Source organism: Seriola aureovittata, chromosome 5 (assembly GCF_021018895.1).
Source record: "Seriola aureovittata isolate HTS-2021-v1 ecotype China chromosome 5, ASM2101889v1, whole genome shotgun sequence".
NCBI classification, from domain to species: Eukaryota; Metazoa; Chordata; class Actinopteri; order Carangiformes; family Carangidae; genus Seriola; species Seriola aureovittata.
This window is the reverse complement of record NC_079368.1, coordinates 13,690,506-13,714,301: the sequence shown is the minus strand read 5'-3', so window position 1 is coordinate 13,714,301 and position 23,796 is coordinate 13,690,506. Positions and strand designations below refer to the sequence as shown.

At 41.2% G+C, this 23,796-nt stretch overlaps 2 protein-coding genes across 7 annotated transcripts in view; both read left to right on the top strand.

The window, feature by feature from the left end:
- The first annotated feature begins 138 nt into the window (after positions 1 to 138).
- LOC130170277 (uncharacterized) lies at positions 139 to 5,082 on the top strand. 6 transcript variants are annotated; one of them, XM_056377495.1, is made up of 11 exons: positions 139 to 1,057; positions 1,833 to 1,917; positions 2,284 to 2,411; positions 2,806 to 2,892; positions 2,982 to 3,047; positions 3,124 to 3,357; positions 4,110 to 4,139; positions 4,229 to 4,273; positions 4,587 to 4,683; positions 4,790 to 4,849; positions 4,944 to 5,082. In XM_056377495.1, exons 4-11 carry the CDS (start codon positions 2,886 to 2,888, stop codon positions 5,008 to 5,010), a joined length of 606 nt encoding a protein of 201 aa, XP_056233470.1. In that variant the 5' UTR covers positions 139 to 1,057; positions 1,833 to 1,917; positions 2,284 to 2,411; positions 2,806 to 2,885; the 3' UTR covers positions 5,011 to 5,082. The 6 variants fall into 6 exon arrangements, 5 of the variants coding, with proteins under 5 accessions (XP_056233470.1, XP_056233471.1, XP_056233472.1 ...); XM_056377496.1 differs by lacking the exon at positions 2,284 to 2,411 and having other exon boundaries at positions 2,982 to 3,041; XM_056377497.1 differs by lacking the exon at positions 2,284 to 2,411 and having other exon boundaries at positions 3,153 to 3,357.
- A 1,290-nt stretch (positions 5,083 to 6,372) lies between these two features.
- pip5k1bb (phosphatidylinositol-4-phosphate 5-kinase, type I, beta b) overlaps positions 6,373 to 23,796 on the top strand; it is a 33,355-nt gene continuing 15,931 nt past the window's right edge. The window contains exons 1-5 of the mRNA XM_056375670.1: positions 6,373 to 6,618; positions 17,812 to 17,913; positions 18,042 to 18,110; positions 18,760 to 18,890; positions 21,685 to 21,802. Of these exons, the coding sequence (XP_056231645.1) occupies positions 18,042 to 18,110; positions 18,760 to 18,890; positions 21,685 to 21,802 (318 nt within the window). The 5' untranslated portion in view covers positions 6,373 to 6,618; positions 17,812 to 17,913. The remainder of the gene's footprint in view (positions 6,619 to 17,811; positions 17,914 to 18,041; positions 18,111 to 18,759; positions 18,891 to 21,684; positions 21,803 to 23,796) is intronic.

The following is a 23,796-nucleotide window of genomic DNA, read 5'->3' as shown; positions in this document are numbered from 1 at the left end:
AATCTCTATAAAGATATTGTCACACAGTGTAGCCTAAACCAGAGCCTTATTTTTAACAGAAGCACAAATGTGGGATTTGCCACCGATACATAATTTTGTTCTTGTTTTTGCTGAACCATGACTATGAATTAATGCTGAAAGATTAACCAGGTTACATGAAGCTAACAGCTCATAATTTCAGTTTCACTTCAGAAATAATACATACAAACAGACATAAACTCAACGGTAACTAAGGAAGTGTAAACTTTCTTGCAAAGGTTCATGCTTTTTGAGTGAGAGTGCTACATGAATGAAAAAAAATGGCATGATTAAGTGACTAAATGACATGGTTCAGCATTTCGTTGGAAACGCTGACTGCACGCAGTCAATGAAACGTAATTACAGCATTTCCTGTGACCAAATGCACAACAGAGATTAAAACAATACGTGAAGTGATATGCTGGCATCATTAATTGACACAGCAACATCAGATGTTTATTGATGGTGATAAAAAAAGAATTGGACTCTGGAAAACAGGAGGTGTTGTAACTGAGAAATTCGCAATCTAAGGTGTTGCCTTCAAGAGGGACATGCCAGCATTATAGCCTGCATATAACCACTGTTTTTACTCAATAATGTGACAATTACGATCATTATCAGTAAAGCACTGCACGGTAACTGCGGTGCAAGGTGGAGTCTTCCAGGAAGCGATCTGTCCTGATGATTGTGACTGTCCTTCACTTACTGTAATGGTGCACGTTCAAGTAAAATGACTAATAGGGTAGGGTGGTAGTGTTATTGTTTCTATCTCTGCTGCAGGATTGATGACAGTGAAGTTAACGGAAGGCTGGGGCTAATCTTATTGGAGCTTTCTTATACCAACTAGGTAGGTAGGTTGGGTTGGAGATGAACAGACTGACTATATATTACATTATATCGATAGACCCCTCATAAACCTGCTGACTTTAACACCTGCTACGAACTGCTCATAGAAGTTCGCCTGTTCAACAACTTTTTAAGGAGACGGAACACCTGCACTTTATATCGCCATTAACCAGAGCGGATTATTGAAAGTGAAGTAAGTATACTACTCGGTGCATACTTGTGCATGGTGGTGATGGGAGGAAAAGCGCTGTGTACATTTAGTCTTGCTGTAAAAGAGATCTGAATAGAAGAGAGGAAACTTGTGTGGAGGGAGAGACTGGATGTGGTCGGAGGTGATGAAGGGAGGATTCTTGATCGAGCATCGCCAGCTTAAAGTTTGCATGGTGTGCAGAGCGTTGGCTGTAATCAGTCTATCTTAAATAAACTGTGCCCATAACCTGTCTGTTATGTCAGCATCCAGAGAAGAGTTTACAAAGACTTCCAGAGCTATTTTAACTGTTTATATAAAAGTGTGCAAGGCTTTAAATGAAAAGTGGTCTGACGATGGCGATGCTGTTTTTTTGGTGCAGAGTGTAAAATAAAGAAAATAAATGCAAAGAAATGACCCCCCCCCCCCTTCTACGTTTGTATTAGATAACTGCCTCTGATGCTGTCACCATATGATCAGAATAACAACGAGCATACTAAAAACTGATCACAGTTACCACCGGATGATGAATTATCTGGACTCTTTGTTTTCTGTGTGGTGTGTTACAAAATGCTTTGTACCCCATTATTGAGGGGGACTCAGGCATGCTGGGCTTATGTTTGCTGTTGATTTGATGCCACTTTGGCTTTTGTGTAAAATGAAAATTCAGTAAATTCAATCTCTGTCTCTGTTTCTGTCTCTGTCTCTGTCTCTCTCTCTCTCTCTCTCTCTCTCCCTCTCTCTCTCTCCCTCTCTCTCTGTCTGTCTGTCTGTCTTAAAGCTACTGCACAGACGAGTAGACTTTAAAGCACAAACCACTTCCCATCAACAGGAACACTGGCTTGGCTCAGTGAGGCTCGTCGAAAGTGAGTGTCAATTTTGGTTCGTGTTTGTATTTGTGTCTCTCATATTCTTCTTGCTAAGTTTAGCTCTGCGGTTGTCGTTGTTTGAGGTGAGGTGTTAGTTTAGTGTTAGTCCCGGGACCGGGAGCAAGTTAATAATTTCCAGGGTATGAAACTGTCAGAAACATTTTAGCCAACATGTCAGAATGAATAGCAGGGATTTCCCTTCCATTATTAGACTTGACACATGAAAAGTCCTGCTAGACTGTTCAGTGTTCACATAACGTGTTTGGCCGAGTGACTAAGTCTAAAACCAAAAAAATGTGCTGAGACACGTTTTGCTGTCATTCGTGTGAGTCAGACTCCCTCCTTCATCCCTCACATACACAGCTGCAGCCACAGTGAACCAGGGGAAGTCTTTAAACAACCCCACAGATCCGGTGTGGAGACCTTTTTTGCCACCACAAGTAAATTCTCGACCAAAGAGACACTGAGAGTCCATTAACGCAAACTAGCCAGTATGTCGACTTTATTTTACTATTATTGTTTATGTTTAATGTATTTAGTAGCCTTTTATATATATTTATATATATTTTCACATCATAATTCCAAAATCTGAATATTCTTAAGATTAACTTTTAATTTTTTATTTTAAGATTAAAAGTTCAGCTCTTTGAAAGGGTCTAGGCTCCTTGCATTAAGATGCTATCATTATATGAGTGGCATAACATGGACTTGAAATGTCAACCATGTTTATCGCAAATATTGTCCAACAAAATAAAAGTAGTTATGGTGACAGGCCTACATATGGGAAAATGTATAGAGGGAAAAGCAAATCAGGATGTGCTGTGACTATATAGGCTCATGAAGATCAAACTGACTAACTTTAATGCTGAAATGTATATCCATCAGGAAGTGCGAGGGGAACAACATATGTGGCAGTGAGCAGGGTTGGATTGGGTTTTGTGATCCAGAAAGCCGTCACAGCACTCATGAACTGTAAGTTTCTGATAATTCACCAACTCAAACTGTGTTTAAAGACAACCACCAGAGAGCCTTCGCTTTAATTTGTGTTTTTGTCTTGACAGTGCTTATCTCCCTTCTGTTGCTGTTGGTTAGTGGTGTGCAGTACTTTGCAGTCACAGCAGGTCATGGTATACATCTTCTCATGCTTATAAGATCGTTATTATTAGATTATAAGATATTTCACAGATGTGTTGTATGTTACAGGTGGAAACACATCTGTGTATTTCTGCGAGGTTCCAGGATGTGCTTCCAATGTGACAAAAATATTTTGCAAAGACGAGCTGGTCGTCACTGACAAACACATTCCAGACTGTGCAGGCCACCTACCACCACCCAAGTCTGTTTGTCAGCATGATGGTCGGGCATTCGTCTCCTCCGATACAGATGATCCCTGTGAATTTGAAGGGGAGGCTTATATTGAGACCAGGAAGTGTACAGGTGTTTACTTTTACTTTCTAAGGCCCTTTATGTAGGCCTACTGTATAATGCGGTTTTCTTGCAATGATTCTACCATTCTTCAATTTAAAATTTATTCTCAATTTATATTCCTACAAACTGCACATATTGACTTGCTTACATGCACATTAGTATCCCTGTTCGGATGGAGTTTTTTTGGGTTGATTTTCATGTGTAAAATTGCAATTTTGATTTACATGTATTCTTATTTAGATGTGACCATTCAATATGTGACGATTTCAAACTTATTCTGTTAATCTCACTGCTAATTTTATGCTGCTGTCGTCCGCTGCTGCTCTTGTTGCTTCTGCAGCAAGGATGCAAGGATTCATCAGTCCCAGCTGAGGGTGCTGTTTGAAAACATTTTACTTTTCAAGGGAAATTCCATCACTGCTCACTGCTAAAACTCAACACCCACCTTTTAGCTGCTAAACTCTCTGGTGTCACTTTTTTTTTTTTAATTTTAAATCTGTACTCTTCACAAAACACCTCTAAATTAGGCCCTAAATTAATATTTATTCCCTTTGAAGTGTGTTTCTGTTCAATATGCTCCGTAAGTAGAACACTGATGATACTGACGTTAAATGAGATTTTTACACTCAGCACATTTTCTTGATTAAAAACTAAATAAATAATCCTATTGTATGTAGTTGAATATCTTCTCTGGTGTCCAGTAACCGATGCTCTTCTGTCTGATAACACTTTGTAACACTTCTTGTGTTTTTTTCAACTAGCCACCAGTGACATATGTTCTCTTACCCGTGGTAAGCTTTTCCTGCAGATACACACTTTATATCATGCTGCTTGCTGTTTTGATATGATCATTGATCATAGTTTTTCCTCTTTCCTCCAGATACCAAATCACCAGAACAGAAATCCCTTGAAAGCATCTGGATCGGTAGGTTTGAACACCAGTAAATCTGATATTTAGCCTGCAATCACCATGTTTCTTTTGCCTCTGGACAAGTATCTGTTAATAGCATCATCTTTCTTTCAACACTTTTAACCCATGTCTTTTCTGGCTTTTTGCTACTATTTAAATTTGCTTTACTTGCTTTGCCTTTCTCTATCTTCTTGCTTTCGCTCAGGACTCAAATGCTTGTCTTTCAAATGCTGACAATCAGGTGAGATCCACATTTTACTGTGTGTTGTATTTATTGTGTATTTATACAATCATCTTAAATATTCACCTCTTGATTCCACATGTGTAGTGCTAATAGTCCTGGTTTCCCTGGTTTCCCTGGTTTGCCTAATTATACATATATATAAAAAGAGACAAAACAGAGAGCAAAATCCACAGGAGGGCAGGTAAAGGAAATAAATCATTATTCACAAAGTTTCTTTATTCATATGTTTTGTTGTTTTGATATCACATTACCAACATGTTCTCGTGTTTAATCTGAACTTGTTGCAGTGACTCTGGTGTGGCTGAACCCCTAAGAGACATTCAAAGCTCTGGAAACACCAGTGAGAGGTTAGTGAACATTAAATACGCATCATATAGGCCATAGTATGTGCAAATGTAGATGTAAATATGCTCATTTAGAGGGGACTTTTTACTCCTGTAGAGATACCTCTGGTGCTCCTGGATTGGATGACAGCAGCTCTCTTTCCCAACGTGACCATGGAGCCTGAAGTTCTGCAGCTTCATTTTTATTTTCCTGTTTCATTTTTGCTTTTAATGTTAATAAATATGTAAATATGAAACAGGCTGCCTTTTTTTGTTATTGTAACCCTAGCGTTCTCCAGGCTCTCTGGGCTGTGGGTGACAAGCGGACTACAATTTTCTTTTAACTGTCTTCTTTAGTCACCACCAACACGGTAGGACTCAACTTTATTCTACTCTTAGCAGGACATGTGCATCATACATCCATGATGTGCATTGAATAGGCTGTCACATTCACACTTATCCTCCTGCAAACAATGGCAGGTGGGAACCAAAAGTGCTCCACACTAAACGGGTTGTAAATAACTAACTTAAATGTTACACCTGCAAATTACATATGAAATAATAGGGTACTGCAACTGATTATGAAATTATATTATAAACTCAATGAAGCAATATTAGTTAATAAAATATTTAAAAAAATAAATAAAAGGTTATATTATTGTTGCACAAATGTTCACCACAAGTTACTGTATATTAATATGTTGCACTAAGTGTCAGGGTTGCCAAATCTATCTCATGCAACAGAGGAACAAAAATGGGAGTGAGAACACAGCTGGTTATAGAGGACCAGGCATGTCAAAGGAAAAGTGATAAAGCATTTCCTTAATTTCATACTATAATTGGCATTAAAAATAGATTAATCCATCAATAAATACTCCCCTTTTCAAGAATTTTACAAATGAACTATTAAGCCATCAATAAATACGATCATTAATACTCATAAAATGCACCATTTGTAAATACATTTATTAATGAAAGCTCTCTGATTGGTTGGAGAGCTAACCAGTGGGTATTACCAGTACTGAAGGCACAGAGTGTCACAGAAAGGCTAAATGATCAAGCTAATTGATTAGCTAAAAGGAAAAGGAAAATTTGAAGAAATTTAGGAGTGAATCCAGGAATGTATTCCCACTTATAAAATGCCCTTTCAAATATTTTTTTTCAAATTCCATTACATGTTCACGACTTAATAAATATATTTACAAATGGTTTATTTAATGATGTTTTATGCTGTTTTTAAATCTTAAATATTTACTGATGGGTTAATCGCTCATTTATAAATTATTTTTGCAATTCCTATTTTTGATTCCTATTAAAATATGAAATTCTGGCAATGCTTTATTAGTTTCCCCGTGACATCCCTGGTCCTCCATAAGCTGGGAGAGAAAACGGATATAATATCAGACTAACTTTGGGTAATGAAATTAGAGAAATTTGTTGCTGTGGGCTCTCCACTCCTGCTCAGGCCTGCCTGCAGAGGGCGTCTCGCTCTTCATATCTCTATCCAGTGGCGCACTGAATGGCATGGTTGTATGTAAAGAGGCAGGGCAGGGACACGGACACACACAGGGTGTCTTGCTGCTCGCAGTAGAGGAGTGAGTCTTTAGTAGTCCACAGTCTGCCTGTGGTAGAAGTAAACACTGCGTATATTATTCTTCATCGCATTCATTTATCGGTTGGGGATTATCTGCTTGAGGACAGACCTTTCTGTGAGGACTGCAGCAGCCACTCTGAGGGGAAATATTATTTCTACTCGACACTCAAAAGAAGACGACTGTGTGGTCAAGACTACTGTGAGTTTGATGCATCATGCGGAACACTACAGGCGTCTTGTAAAGGTTTACAACGCTGACACACACAGAAAAAACCACCTTGCATACTGTGACATTTCGTGTTTCAGAGTATCACTTCTCAGGTTGTCTGTCGCGACAGGTGAAAAACTGGAGGTGTGCGCTTCCACTGAAGCGAGTGATCCAGCTGTTCAGTTTCCTGGTGAGAAACGGGGTTGTCATACCCTGAAAAAAAACCAACAAAAAAAAAAAAACCAAACACACCTGATCTTAGCATAGAGGCTGGATTTCTCTATCAATTCCCCTCCAACTCTGAATATGTTTTGTATGATTGGATAAAGGGCAGAAGGTCAGATTGATTGTAAGCATAATGTTTTTCCTCTTGTAGCACAGTTTGAATCACATTTGAAGTGAAGGTGAGAATAAATGTGGTGGTGGTTCCAAGTCATTTGAAGTTCACCCTTGAGCTCTAAATTAAATTCTTGCTGCTATAGTTCAAATAAAGCCTGTTGTAGGACCAGTTTGTCCCACGGTGTAGCTATTGGACAGTCACTTTTCTAATTAATGGGGAAGTTTTTTTTTCTTGTCTTTGTTTAAGTCACTGTAACTCTGCCTTGCACATTTAGTGTGAAACTGGAAGTCTGTCCAGTTTGATGGGAAATGAGGCAAGCAAGTTGAAGGTTGTGTAACACAGTGAGGGGCAGAATCGCTTACAGGACAATAATGGAAATCAGACCATAACATCCTGGTTCGAATGCATGTGGTATAATTCTAATGTGAAGACCTCTTCATGTTTAGATATTGTTATCAATTGGCTCAGTTGAACTTTTTGTGAGCCAAATAACTGAGAAACTCACACAGCTGCTTGACACACTGTGCTGTAGATGAGGTGACAGATTTTCTGTATATTGTCTGGGTACATTATTAGAAGCTGCACAAAGTGGACCAGCCTCTTTCATTTACTGGCTCAGTATCTGTCACATTAACACTGCTTTTTACAGTGAACTGCTACATTTCTCCTCTAGCTACTTGGCCGCCAGGCTCCTCATGATTCTTCCACCCTGACCCGTCCCACCACCAAAAAAATTAGCTGGGCTGTGACTGTGAAATAGCTTCATCAGTGCAAAGAGAAAAAGAGATATCTGGTTAAGTTTGTGAAAGCTGCCCGGCGCTGAGGGACGCTGCGTTCGCAAGCTCAACAACAGCAGTGTTCAGTGAATGATCTGGACTCATTGGTTATCATTCAGTGGCAGTTCAACTGTTGGGCTTGTGTTTATTTGACATTATATCGTTGACATAATACTGAATTTTAATGGACAAAATTATATTTGTGTGTTTGATTTTTTTGCTTTGTCATAATGACGGATGAAAAGTTTTGGCACGTTATGATTTAGATTTTTCTTCATCTGAGGATCTTGAACAACTTTAATGAGAAATGTTTCCCTTTGGAAATAACGTTTTTTAATTAATGCAGTAGAGTTTTCTGATATAGCTCTGTGTGTGATTTATTTAAACTGTAAGCCATTTTAGCTGAAAACATCTGGTCACAGGGCATCCTGGGGGTTCAGCTGGCTGAAGTGTAAAGTGTCATCGCTCTGTCCTGGGTCTGATTTTGCCCTGTGACCCTTGTCATGTTATAGTCCTGTGGCTCTGCATGACAAAGCAGCTGACTGTTCCTTGAAAAATTTGTCTCACACACTGTCACTAATTTGGATCAAAGTGTGTGTGCACCTGTGTTTGGAGAAAATGAATTTATCATGCAAATCTGACTGGCTTCCCGGCGGCAGTGGAATCGGTCCAGCTTGGGCCAGGTTGGTCAGTTTTGCCGCAGAGGATGTTTGAAAGGGAAAATGGCTCATGCAAATCCCCCTGCTCTCTCTTTGGGGATAACACCTGAGCTCTTCTGCTGCGCTGCACACTGCCCTTGTACTGATATGTTGCTTGTCAGAGTGAGCAGCATCTGCACATTATGTAATATTTTCCATTTGAGTAGCAGCAGAAGTGCCACAGCACTGCAGAGCCAAAACCTTGTCAAGACACATCATATTTACTTTTTGACCCTTAGCTTTTTTTCCCCTTCTTGGGTTTTAGCTGTGGCGGATCAGAGTCTTTCTTAAATGAATGATTGTATTGTGACAGTGACTGTAACTGTAATCAATAACACTGGCTCAGAGCAGAAGGCCACATTTTTAAACCAACATTAGTGCATCTTTTTCTTGCTGTATAAGCTTCCTTTGAAGAGGTAGCACAACAATTAACAACTGTAAGGTTTTTAGTGCTGTCTTGTGATTTTGGGTCAAAGAGCACTCTGTGCACTGTGCTCGTACTGTACCATGGGATCCCAGCAGTGATAGGACCAAAATAACAGGCATATGAGGCTTATTAAGACAGTTACATAAGTCAGTGCCCTGAACAGTAGTTCTCAGCTCTCTTTGCCTCATTCCTGATAATGGACTGACTGACCCATGTGCCTCATGTCCGCACGCAGGGGTGTGCCCCCCCCCCCCTTTGCTAGGTCCAGTTACAGTTAAGATAATAATCTGATAAAAGAAAAAAAAAGCCACACTGTGTTGTGATAATGAATTCTGGCACCTCATAATGTTTGTGTCTGTTTAGTGTGAACTCTCTTCCTACTACACCCACTCTAATTCTTCTCTCAGAGGATCCTCTCTCACCACCGTCTACAGTTATGCTCTGGGCCCAAGTGCTAATGTGCTACGTCCCAGCTGCAGTGAGCTGAAAGCACGACAAGACTGTTTGTTTTCTTGCCAGAATTCGCCATCTCGGGTTATTCAGCACCCCGTCAACATTTTTCTTGTTTCCTGACTCAAGTTTAGTCGTAAGAAAGGAGTATATGAAAACAAAAGTTTCTAATTAATGAGTCTTGTGTGTTGTGCTGCTTAGCTGTGTGAGTCAGTACCAGGCCTTTAGGGGCTGCTACCAATTATTACTTTTGAATTGGTTAATCTTGTACTGTTGTGGTTAATCAATTACTAAATTTGTAATTTATCCTATAAAATGTCAAACCAGCAAAAAGTATTAAATTCACGCTGACGAAATTAAAAATTATTGCAACATGATCACACAATATAAACATTTTTGATTGAAGAATTCCCTTCTAGATATGTACTGAGTGAGATTTTATATATATATACTGGGGACACTTTTCCAAATTCACTCTATTATATCTTTGGTATTTCTGTGCTTCAATTTCTTGTTACACATGCGCTGATACTGACACTGATAAATCGGGGATAAGCTAATCTTAGCCATCTCGAAGGATCTATATCTGTTGAGCATTCACTAGCATGGTTGGTCTTTTTACTAGATACACAAAATTATTCATTACTCATCAAAACAAATTGATTATCAGTAGTCCAACATATTACTGGACCGACTGAATCAGTGCTCCAAGCATCCTCAAAATATTTTAAAACAAAGAATGAGTTGCACTTTTTCCAGGGCGAGCAGTATGAATCAGACCACTGCTGAATGAGAAGAAGCTTCCTAGTATAAACCCCAGAGAGGTCGGTGGGCAGTTTGACCAACAGACTCTGTCGACCTGATGAGGTTTGGCCTCCACACTTCTGTTCAGCTGTGTTGAACCTCTACCTTAGCATGGGCTCTCTCTCTCTCTCTCTCTCTCTCTCTCTCTCTCTCTCTCTCTCTCTCTCTCTCTCTCTCTCTCTCTCTCTCTCTGTTATCTCTTTCTTTGTGCTCATTCATCAGCCAGGCTGCGCTCATGTCAGCACATACCACGTACAGTACTACTGATAGCCAGCAGGACTCAGTCAGGACTTTATAATTAACTGCCTTTTATTATCAGTTCTGAGATCAATGTTCACCTTGTCAATATGAGATCTGTTAGAAAATGAAAGCTAGAGTATTATACATGTTATTTGCCACAGCACACAAAACAGTTGAAACACATGACAAGCATCTCCTAAAGTCACAACCTTTTATCTTGTGTTTATGTGATTTGTTTATATGATCAAGTGCAAGTGCTCGGCAGTAGGTTAAAATAATCTCATGTTTATGCAAAATAAATATTGGCAAGATCAGCATTTGCATTGGGACAGCATTAAAAGAACATAAATAGCATGTTCATAAATGTGGTGAAAATAGATGATAAGATAAGTTGATATGTGTTCGTTTAAGCTTAAATCCTTGAAATATAACAAGTCTGGACTTAATTGGCGGACTACAGTGTCAACAATCTGCTGTAAATATGTTCGGATGGCAGTGATCCATCAGTGTTTTCTGGTTTGCTCATGAAAGTGAAATAAAGTCAAAAGAATAATTAAAGGGACACTCCACCAATTTGACACATGAATATCATTCATTCAGTCTCAGCAGCACTAACTGAAAACTCTTGTATTAAGTCGTCTGTGGCTCTTGACCCATTTCCTTAAGTCTCAGGTAAAAAAAAAAATCTCAGCTTGAAGGCTCTAATACTTAATTTGTAATTTGTAGCACTTCATTGGCAAGTGAAACAGGTACAAACAAACAGCGTACAGCTCCTTTTAAATTAATTTGATTTATTTCATTAGTGGCAATATTGGATTTTATTTTGTTGTAAATGTGGTTTTTCGGACACTGCTGTTGTTCTTTGCAGCAAGTCAGAGATACTGTTGAAGTTAGAAAGTCCAGATGTTGTTGATTTTTCCCACTCAGCTCCTCACAGTTATGGTTTGAACAATATGACATAAATACAACTTCAAGAAAAGATACTATTGAGTTGATTTATGGGAAATGAGTTTTCTGGGAACTAAAAAGACAGGATATCACAGCCACTGTGGCATAGACATTGAATACCCCTTTGAGTGAAGATAAACTTCTGTCACGACGGTCCAGATTCAGAGCATTTTATGTAATCTCCACATGACCTGGCACATATCCAGTCAAAGTTTCTCTGCCCGACTGATTCCCCAAAGTCACGTTCGTAAAGAGTCATGTTAATCTTGGGAAGATTGTCTACTTATGAGTCAGGGTCATAAGCCTCCTTGGCCCTGCGGCACATCAGCACCAGCTTTTTAGAGGGTGAAAAAAAATCTCCTAAAAGGACGCCTGCAGGGTTGATTGGCTCATAATTGTTCTCCTCTGCGTAACGATTGGTTGGTTGGAGGCTGCTGGCAGAGCGACACGTTGGCAGTCTCGCAGGAATTCAGATTATTTGGAGGTTGTGATGTTTGTTGTTGTTGCTTGTTGTTGTTTTGGCCCTGCTGAGAGCGCCCCCCGCATGTCCCCCTCCCACTTTCCTGCCCTGGTAATGATGAGGTTTGCGGAGGCCCACTCGGGGGACCCTATATTTGTGAGTCGGAGGGAGGGATGACAAAATGAGACGTGGAGGGGTGGGTGAAGACAAACAAGTGGGAGAAAAGAGTTAAAGAATGTGGAAAGCTGGTAACATGAAATCCGTCCCTCTCGCTTTATCTTTAGCACGCTGTGACCACAGATCAATAAAGGCAGGGCAACATACTCCTTCAACCCCATGATTGACCATTTCTGAGGGTAATAAACACAGTCAGTTGTATCCACAGAGATATGTATAGGTAATAAACCTGCCTGTCACCCTTAAAAAACAGTAAGAGGACCTTTGGACTCCAGGGCAGGGTGTGAGTAAAACTAATCTGTGCTTCGCTGGGATGGACAAGTCTCTCTCGTCCTCTTTGTGTCATCGAATCTTGTTTTCCACGACACGATGACACAGTAGATATCACTGGCGGTTGAATATGATATTAATCCTGCTGTGATACGTCCTGTCGTGCTGCAGTGTATTGCTCCGTCAGGGCAGCCTCTCTCTGCCTCTGTGTCTGTAGAGAACATCTCTGTTTTCTCTCCATATACTCAGCTGTATGTTTCCCCCCCACCCCCCACCCCCACTCCCTCAGTTGAATCATGTGACTCTCTGGACACAGAGGGTGACCTCCTCCTCGCTGCTTCTCATGCAGGGTGGAACTAGAGTGAGACACTCTCTGAATTACAAACACACAGGCCGAGTCCTCTCCCTCTCTCTTGTGTTCACGTCATCTTATGAAATGAAATATATTCACTTCTTGTGATTGTATACTGCCACTGATTTTTTCATTTCTCTTGTCTGTCCTACAGGAAATAAAAATGGCTTTGCTTTCAATAAAGTTTGAGATGTGTTCCTGTTGTACAGTGCCGTCGCAGAAATCACAAGAGAAGCCCCCAAACTAAATATTTAACACTATCACACCTTTTGTTCTCTGTCTGTGGTTTTCGCTTCCTTTGTCTTCCTCTTCTGTCATCTTCATTCCCTCCCTCTGCGTAGCTCTTTTTTTTTCTGCTAATGTCACATCTGAAAGGTCAAAGCGCTCTTTAGGTGTAGCGCTCCTCCTCCTTTACCTCCCACCCATTGTTTCTCTTTACTTGCTGTTGTCAAAAGCTGAAATACAACCCTCACATTCAATATGACAAGTGATATGTCTCACACAAACAGCGGTCGAGCCCACTAAAGTTTTCAGATTTAGTGGGATGTTGTGCTTAGTATATACTGTACACTCTGCACTGTGCTCTGTGATGCGGAGTAGCCGTTGTCTCTGTCCTGCCTCCGCTTGCAGCATCGTGTTGTTTAAACATAGATCGCTGTATTTTTAAGATCGTTTGTCCAACACGATACATCACCTACATTAATTATTACACTACATTCGTACACATGCTGATTGTGCACATGGGGGGCACAGAGTAACATACATGCTACATACTGGATATTTTTTTTACTCCTCTTTGTTAATCCAACCAATCAATCATCATCTTGGACTGTTACTGTGGCTATAGATATTTACACACGCACACACACACACACGCGCACACACACACACACACACACACACACACACACACACACACACACACACACACACTTTGCTCGCTCTGCAGTGCTGCATAGTGCCTGTTGTATGACTGGTCTGGACAGACACTGATCTGTAGCTGCAGCACAGCTTGTCCCTCAGAGGGAGGATGAAAACAAACACACCTCCAGAGGATACAGTGAAATATATGGAACAGGATGCACCAAAAACAGTCCGAAATAATACTGTGTTGATGTTTTACAGCTTCACCTGGTGCAGGAGGGTGAGGGTGTGTTTGTGTCTAAGACGTGTGGCTGTTTACGTGGCCACATAACCTGTATATGTGTGTGTAAGTGTACACGTTGAAACTGTGTGTATTTGCTCTGTGTGTGTTTGTGCTTTTGGCGGTCTGTTTGAATTAGATTTTTTTTTTTTTTTACAAAGACAGTGTTAGTCCCTTCTCCCTCTGTCTGCCCTCCACCAAGCATCGTCTCTCTGTTTCCCTTCCAGCAAAACACATTCTTGAAATATCCACAAAAGCCAGGGGATAGATGTGAAGGTTTTTTGAGGTAGCGGTGGACGACGTATCATTTGTTTATCATTTTCATTTATAGGGCTGCTCATTTCTGCTTTGTATAGTAGCGGGGAAGCACACACATTAGATGTTTGCTTCCCGGCCGCATGATTCATAACAGAACACGGCACATTTCACAGAAGCAACTATTTTACACGGTCGGGGTAACTAAGCCAATTATGTAATCACACTGACACACCAAACTGTGAACAAGTGCTTACACAAGGCATCAGAAAGATAATGACTACAGCCCCACACCACATACAGTGCATGCACACAGGCTTGGGGTATGTAATACTTAAAGTTGTTATTTTATTTAATCTATTAATAGGCACTTTGTTTCGGTGTATTTTACCATGCTGCGCGTGGTCCTGGAATATACTATTTTCACACACTGAAAAGAGATTTGATTAGAAAACACAAACAACAATGCACCTGAACACGTTTTTTTTCTGAGTTAAATTTTTGCCTCCCAGGAGTTTGTGTGAGCCGTAGTCAAGGATCAGAGCAGTTAAGTTGATGAAGCTGATCCGCTACAGGCTGAGCTAAGCTGACTCCCCGTGCATCTTCTTGATTGTATTCATCCAAATCCAGATATCTGTGCTTATCTAACGTCTCACAGTCTGGGATGGTGAAGGTCATGAAAGCCCAGCAGTCCAGTCCTCAGTGCTCTGCATTGCTGGTCTGCTATTGATTCTCCATTATGTCTCCAATCTGCTGCAGTAATCCAATAGTATCTGGAAACTGAAGCAAACAGGAACCTATATGTAGTATCTGCGTCCTGACATAGAAACTCTGTGGGCAGATGACACGGGGAGATGGTTTGAAAATCCTCTTCTGTGAGATTTGCTGTTCCAACTTTGTCACTTATCGTGAAGAACTAGATCTTAGTATAGATAGCGATAAATTATATTTAAACTGTATGACATGCGGAGCGTGGCTGGTGACTGGTGGTGTTGATTGATCTGTCCGATCCCTGCCTTCATTATTACTAGTACCACTACTTTGCTCTTTGGAGTCAGTGAGATAATATTGCCACTGCTACTTAGACTTCTTGACAGTTCAGATGTATTGGATCTGCATTTTTATCATACCAGACGGCCCATGTCTGCCTTCAGCAACATATTTCCCTTGCCAGAACTTCTTGGCTACAGAGTGGCTATTTGACTTCCACAAGGGCTGACTGGCACCCTTGGCAATATCTCTGAAAATGTGGAGGAGATATGGTATGGGAGCCAGTGTTTGATCTGCACTCAAGTATGTTTGCTTGAAGGGTGGCAGAGTTTCTGACAAGAGTGTATGGACGAGTTGGAATAGAGTTGTTCAGGAACAGGGAAACTGAGGGTAAGAGGAGCTGAGGAAGGAACGTTTATTTATGAAGTACCTTTTAAGAACAGAAGTCACAAAGTGCTTCACAAGCAGAAAGATAAAGCAAATGCGAAGTACTTTGTTGACCAAGATTGGCTTTTGACCCAGTCACAGTGAGAGCTGGAGTGAAATTGCCAGGAAACTTTGCAGTTGCAACAGTTTTGTCTTATCGGACAGCTGCTTTGTCTTCGTACAGTATATTTGTCTCTGCGTTAAATCCATGCTTGACAACTGTTTGGAATGGAGATTTTACCGAGACTGGATTTTTCCTCATTCCATCGAAAATTTCCTCTGATCTGCATCATGCAGACGTAGTGTTGCACAGTTTAACACTGATGTATCAAGTCTTTATATAACCTTGCTTCACTTTCACAAAGACACAGAAACAAACAGCACGACTCAGCCCCTCTACACAGGCCTGATCTAAATGTTTTCAATCAGATTTAGACTTTCAAGTACAGAGTGTCCTTTTTATTGATCAGTAGTATCATTTTACCCATTTGGTTCTCCTCCAGACCACAAAACATCCACCATTGATTTGACAACGATGCATTTTTGTATTTGTGGCACATAAGGTATTGTCTTACATGTGTGTAACAGTGTACATGTGCTCCCTTGTTTTCCTTCTTATATTCCTGTATGCCAGTGGTATTTTGTCTGACAGTGGTAAGACGTGGATGATTAGGACCATCCATCCATTTTCATCCATGTGTCCATCCATCTGTCTGCCTCTCTTTGTTGAGAGGTGAACAACAACAGACGTGCTGTTGTTCCCTGCAGCTGCTGGCCTCTCATGGATTGTTCTGGAAACAGTCTGTTAGAGCACTGGCTGGGTTGTGGGGTCAGGTGAGAGAGAGAGAAAGAGAGAGAGAGAGAGAGGGAGGGGGAGAGAGGTCCAAACAATCCCTTTTAACACTGACACCCAGAGCAGGGCTGAGCCAGACAGGCCTGCCTGAAGGCTTGTTAACATTCCTCAGGTTCAGAGCGCACACATCCAGTCATACACTACAATGGCTCAGGTGGATCAACATCTGATAACTCAGATTCACTACTAATGACATATAATCAATAAGATTTCTTTTGTGTGATAACAGCATTCCAGGCAAGACCCAAACAAATACAAATAGATGTAGTTGGGAGATGTGCCTTGAGTCCAAAAGGTGTTGTCTCTGTGTTTATAGCAACAGAAGAGCTGGTGCACAGATAAGGACCCAGTCTGAAGATAAGAGCTCAGCGTCTCATACATTCTTTTAATATCTGAATCACAGAGTGTGTGTGAACATGGGCAAATCTCCTTTTGAAGGCTATTTTTAAACGTGGCTACAACATACTTGGTCTTATTAGTCATAAGTAATACAGCATTGTAACCTTTCCTTAATATAGCAGATGATAAGACTTTCAAAATAAAAGTGTTCCATTGCACAGTGATGAGAGATTACCTTCTCAGTGCAATAGGTTGTGATTTGATTGAGATGTAATTTCTGGTCACGGAGAAGGTGACAGGAGGACATGGTGCTGGAAGCGCTGATGAAGTAGAATGATATTGTGCAGCACTGAGGCTCTGAGACCTGCAGGTGCATTTATATGCAGGTGGTACAGTGACTGCAGGCTTGCCAGAGCTTATCAGACGAAGTCCCAGTTTTGCCAGTGTTTCTGTGAAGCCTCTACTCCTCAATTCCCCGTCGGTGTCCCTGTTTTTCCTGAGGCACAGTTATGTCACAGTTTCATTGATTTATGTCACTCTGCCTCATTTTCTCTGAGGAGTGAAGGAGGAAATCATGCTGGAAAAAAAACATAAGGAGGGCGAGAACCTCAAAATGAGTGGTACAGTAAAATTCATTGGGAACATAGGAAATGAGGCAGACTGCTTTTTGTGGCTCAGTAATGACTTGGTTGTGCTGTAAGCTGGGCAGCGCCAACTTTTCGCCTCGGTGACACACACACTGTAGCTCTGCTCCATTATGAGGGGTCTTTTATTCAACACACACATAAGAGCTGGAACATGGAAGGAAAAAAGAAAATACGTTTGTACAAGAGGTTGGATTCTTACTACACACACACACACACACACACACACACACACACACACAACACACACACACACACACACACACATGCGTGCACATTTTGTGAGTCATGAGTGATTGTCAAAGCAAAGATCTCCTGCTGCAGACCAGTTCAACAGTGAGAGAGAAAAGACTCAACTGCCTCTCCTCTCAGGCAGAGATTAACAGGAGAGTGATGGCATTAAGATGAACAACACACAAATGTATCGCAGTTAATTAAGGAATCTCAGCTGGTGGACATGTTCCCCCACTGCCCTGGGTTTGTCACATCTTAACTTTTGCACACAGCAGGAGAGGCTGTGAGCGTTTTTCTGCTCTCGTTTTTTTTTGGTTGTGTAACACTAACTCTTTGTGTGTCTGTTCTCTTGCACAGGGTCCCCTGACGAATCCAAACCTCCCGATGATTGCTCATCCTGACAATCAAGAGATGTCGCCCTGATTGCCGTTTGTCGGGCACAGCTTTTCGTTAAGCAAGGCAGGTTTATGGTCTTGACTTCTCAGCAAATTCGATTTTTATTGTAACCTATGAAATCAGTTACAACAGTCTTTAAACTTTCGTACAGTCAGTTTGTTCTTCATGGTGTTACTTTGTGTGTCTTTCAGATGTCAACCACAACAGAAAATGGGATGGGAGGGCCTTGGAACACAAGCAGAGAGAAAACGTATAAGAAGGTAAAAACAGAGAAAAGAAAAGTTTGACTGCTCATACAAGAGCCTCACTATGTTTGGCTTTATTTTACTCTTATGACGAATGTGAACATGCTACCATTAACATTTATTTTGGAAAGCTGCTGTTTAGAGCCAACAAATCCAAATGGCCTTTACTTGTGAGTCACATGAGTGCTTATAAATGTCCTTCTACAGCACATAATGTCCTGCCCTCTGTTAGGGCCCACTGCCAGAGATCAGTCAAGTGCTGGTCATACTTGTTTTGTTTTTTTTCTTTTTTTTTTTTTTAAAACTTTGGACGTCACTGCTTATGGCAGCATTTCTTAAGATGTCACCATTATGAGGCTCTCTACAGAAGCTACCACTGTTCAGGTTGGGACTAAAAACTGGTCAAAGGTCTTTTTGTGGTGGCAGCAAGAGTATGTTTGTGTCCCAGCCTGTACGAGCTGTGTCTGTGTGGAAATTATACTTTAAAATTGTACCATACACAAAATGCTTTCTTGATTTTAAGCAAATCAAACTCTGTGGTCGCCATTCTCAGGTCTAATATTTATAATGAAGGTACATGGCGAATGTAACAGGGATAGCAAGTGACAGTGCTGCTACAACAGCCGGACTGATGTGATGTGTTCTCCTCTATTTTCCCATCTAGACCACGTCATCGGCCTTGAAGGGCTCCATTCAGCTCGGTATTGGCTACACAGTGGGCAACCTCACCTCCAAGCCTGACAGAGATGTGCTTATGCAAGACTTCTATGTGGTGGAGAGTGTCTTTCTACCCAGGTCAGTGCTGCGTAGTGTCAACAGACACACTTTCATACTAATGCAGACAGCTTCTAAACACAGCAAGACAGCTTCTGTGATGTATACGTCATCGGAAGCACTCGTTCATCAGGTAGGTTATTTGTGTGGCGATGGTTTTGCACACAATAACAGCCCAGACTTTCACATAAACTCAAGGTTATTGGTCTGCAAGAGTGAGTGAATCAGAGAGCTGCTTCATGGTGCGTATGTGTAGGTGGCAACGGGCTGCACTTTGGTTACAACAGTTTCCTGACTCTGCAAAGTCAATGAATGGAAAGCGATTTAAGACTAAGACTTTGCCTGTCTGCCCGTTCAATATTATGTGTCTGGGTCATGTATTAAAAACATTTAAATGTATTATTAATCATGCTCAATGGAAACTGCAGTCGGTGGACATCCAGTCCAAAGAAATCATGCCGCTACCACAAACTGCAACCATTATCATTTGTCAGTAAAGTGAATTTTACTTGTCTAAGTCATGATGCAAGGATAAAACTATTCTGGTGGATTATCCAGCCAAGAACTGTGAAATCAGCTTACTGTGTGCCTCTTACTGCCACAGTGCAAAACATACGTCAGTGTGTTGCCGCTCCGTCATCTCAGGCTGTCTTTGTAATTACATCATCAGCTTAAAGAAACGTTTTATATAATACAGAACAGACCCAGGAATTCTTTGAAAGTGTGACTCATGTATTTACAAATACACAGTTGACGCTCTGACACATACCATACCTCTTTTCACAATTAGTCAATGTATGGAAATGTCACACTGAGTCCCTCAGTAGATAGTACAGTCAGTTTTTGAGGATCTCATTGTTTGGTATTTTCTGTAGTAATAGATTGATGATATTAATTGTTTTATTTCTACCTAAATAAGGTGTTCACTAGTTGTTTTTGCTGTCTGTGGCCACACAGATCATCCAAACAAGACTTCAGGAAGAGAATTAGAGTCCTACCAGGAAATACTTTGTGGTTTACCTTTGAGATGCTGCACCAGGATATGTAAACTCAGTATGGTTTATGCAAACCTAGCCTTGGCACACATATTGACCTTTTACCGTCTTGCTCCTAAGCAACAGCCCAAACATTATGCTACTCTTGGTTTTGTTGTTGACCCTGCAGTGACGAGGATTCAAAACCTGCTGTAGCTTGTGACAATGAAGTACAAAGCAAAGTTTGTTCAGCGTCCTCAATCTGCACCAAATGTCAAACCATTTCACCCAATGTGAAATGAAATGAAAGTTCTTTAGGGGCCAGCTTTTCACTGTGAAAAGAAACTGAACAAAAAAATCAGGCTACAAATTGCACAAGACACCACAAACAAAACATAGAGAGAAAATGGATGTTTTATGTCTGCATCTATCATAACCATTCCCTCTTTATTCTTTACATTCTCTAAGCGTTCTGTTCTGTAATAGCACACAAACACAAACCCCTACTCTTTCTTTTCACTGACAGAGTGTCCTCAGAGAGTGTCTGAGTGATGGAGATGGCTCTCAGATGCTCTTATTGCCTCCCTACGTCTCACCACTCTTCTCCCTCTCTTCCTCGTCTCGTTGTTGCTCCTCTCTGGAGGTTTTTCCACTGTTGTTTGTCCTGTCAGTCGAGTTTTGGATGGCTGGAGATGTCGCAGATCACTTTGACTCCTCCCACACACGTGCACACACACGCATACACACACAAAAACACAGTTTCTTAGTTCATGTATCTCTGACAACCATCACACCTCTTTCCACAGGCAGACACACACACAGATGGCTCCCTGATTAGATTGAATGAAACATTTCCAGGTGCCGTGTGTTGTTAAATGGTTTCCATGCGAGGCGTACGTTACCTTCATGGACTGTCAGTCACTGATAGCAGATAATTGTTGTTGCCCTCACAGAGCAGTCAGATTTCATTGTAGAGTAATCACAGGTATAGTGTTACACACTACACATCAGGGCCTGACAGCTGACTACAGCACAGACACAGAACAACAATACTGCAGCCTCTTTACCCTGAAAACCATCCAAGTTCTTAAACTATTAACCAGATTTAAAGGTGCCCTGGAAAACAAAAACCTTTATTAACCTACTTCTTGTAGCTTTAGGGTCAGAGAGATTGATTCCAATGAGAGTTTATTTGATGAAAGACTCAACTGCTGACTCACTCTAACCTTGTCAGACGTGCTTACTCCGGTGTCATGGTGTTACCGTGGGACACAGGTTAAGCTAGTTGCAAAACAGGGTTGGTCTTTGTCGAAGCCCATTAATGTGTCATGGTCCAATCAAGGCAACAAAAAAAACAAAGTAGGTTATTTTGTGTTTTTTTGTGTTTTCTCTTTTTTGCTATTCCCTTTCTCGCCCTCGAAGTAAAGGCTCATGTGTTGTTTGGTATTGTTTAGCTCCAGTAATCAAGCCATCTTCAGTCTCCAGGCGAGGAACTCACTATACAGGCCAGTTTGTCATGACAATGCTGGTGAATCTGAGGCTCCCATTGATGACTTCACTGAGGCATGGGTGGAGCATATTACAAGGCCCTCTGATACTCTTACCAGGAGTCAATAGCCTTGATACTCAGGCACAAAGATTAGGTGTTAGGGTTCACTTTCCCCATGTATGGGATCCTTGCTTGGCCAATCTGTGTCAGTGACACTGATACTGATATGTTTTACTCATGTAATGCCAAAGGTGTTCTTTATCCTTTCTTATTTTAGTCGGATTACTGTGTCTAATGTACAAATGTATGTTTTTGTCTCCTGGTGGGCTTGGTTATTCATCGCTCAAACCAGCGAGGGAAGCAACTTGACCCCAGCCCATCACTATCCCGACTTCCGCTTCAAGACCTATGCCCCGCTGGCCTTCCGCTACTTCAGGGATCTGTTCGGCATCAAGCCAGATGACTACCTGGTAAGACTAAAAGCTGGCTGAGACCTAGCTGGTCATTATCTGTTCCATATGCACATGATTATGCAAACACATAATTCAGTCCTCAAGTTCATTCCTGCTTCTAAGCAACTCATTTTTAAATCAAACACACATCCGGTTCAGGATGTAAGAAAGTAGAAAATAGATGTTGTACCCAGAAAAATAGGAATTTTAGATTTTGCATTTAAAACTTCAAGGAATGCTTTGATGTTTGACGCTTATTTTGCAGCGACTTCCAGAGTCTCTGCTGGTTGTCTGCCAAGGAATAGTCCCGTACATAACCTGATGTAGCTGATTTATTTGTTTTCATGAACACCCAAGTGTGATTTTCTCACTGTTTCTATACATGCACATATCAAAAACAGAAATAGAAATATGAACATTGGTCATCATCACAATGAAGATGCACTTGCCTGTTGGTTTTCTTTCCCTTGAATTACTTCCCATTGACTGAATGCTAATCTTCCCCTTTAGTGCATACTTAATCACGACAGAATCCAAAGTGTTTTTTATTGAGTAGTGGGCGGGTAATGCCACACACCATCTGTGCAGCAGAAAGACGTGATGGGAGGGTGAAGTCAAGGCACAACATTGGGGCGGTGGCGATATCGGAAGTAATGACTGAGCTAACGGAGCGTGCCCTCATTACGACGGCTTTAACCAGCTCCCAGTGGTGAAGGAAATCAGCGGTTGATTCTGTGATTTCCCAGCAGAATCAAAGACACAAACACACACAGAGACAGAGAGACGGTATGAGAGAGTAACGTGTTACAAGCGATTCTGACAGACTTTTTCCAACAGAAGCATTTTAATAATTCATGTTTTGGATGTCTATTATCACTCACGATGCCTTCAAAAACCCTTGCGTTAAAAAGCTTTTATTTACATGTTACATGCTGTTCTGTTTGTTAATTTAATTTGCTGCTCACCAGAGTATACCTTGTTGCCATTTTCATCCCTGTCCTACACTTATGCTTCTTGCTTGGAACACAAATTAGATTTTGTGTAATCTTGTTTGGGGTTTTATCGTGTTATGACGCCGTTTTCCTATTTTCTGTCTGCCTCCTTTCAAAAATCCCACCAGCTGCATTCTTGTTTTTGAATGCCAAATTTGTTTCTGCATAAGTGAAAGACAAAGGGCTCTGGAGGAGAGACAGAGACTAAATGTAACTTCAAAGCAGTAGAGGGAGGTATGGGAGGATGGCATAAGGCACAGAAGCTTAGAGGATGTGCTCATGATGGATGTCCTTGAGGTGATGATGAATTCATTCAGACAGAGCACACACAGCAGAGTCTAATTAAAAGAGAGAGGACACACACATCCACATCCTGAATGCAAATGCAATAAACTGCGGATGTGTTCCTGCTGGTAAGTCAACGCGACTGCAGACGGTCATCCGTGGAAGAGTCTCTGGAGAGGGAGAGCGGATGCCTCCAGTGTTTCTTCCTCTGAACATGTTGCTCTCATAACGCACTGATTAACATCTAACGCTGCTCTCACAGGCTCTCCCTCACACGTTGATTGTGATGAAGGCACAAGCAGTAATTGCTCCTATTACCATTGGCTGCTCTGAAGCAGAACTGGCGCTTCTACAATTAATGAAAATGTGTTTGTCTAACAACAAACCAAATGTCGAGAGAGAGAGAAACCTGCTTTAACTGATGTGTTAGTAAAACATATGTAAGTATGTCGACGACCATGTACTACTACACCATGCAAAAACCCGGGTCCATATAGAACTGGTTTTCCCATTTTGTTATGGTAGCGCTTGACTGGCCTACACCGAACCAATTGCCTCACTTGCCCCAGGATGAATTGGAACTACAAATGTGAGCCAGGCCTTATTGCAAAACATCACTACTCCTGTTCTGGCTGAATGGAAGCAAATCCGTGCAGTCAGGTTGGAAGATTTTGTAGAAAGTGTTTGCCAAGGCGGCATTAACGCATTCAGGTCAAAAACTAGGTGTTGGCATCT

Coding starts and splice junctions, on each gene's coding strand:
- LOC130170277 (XM_056377494.1), top strand. Junction 3,048..3,123: donor TGCAGTCACAGCAGGTCATG/GTATACATCTTC, acceptor TGTATGTTACAG/GTGGAAACACATCTGTGTAT. Junction 4,274..4,586: donor CCTTGAAAGCATCTGGATCG/GTAGGTTTGAAC, acceptor CCACATGTGTAG/TGCTAATAGTCCTGGTTTCC.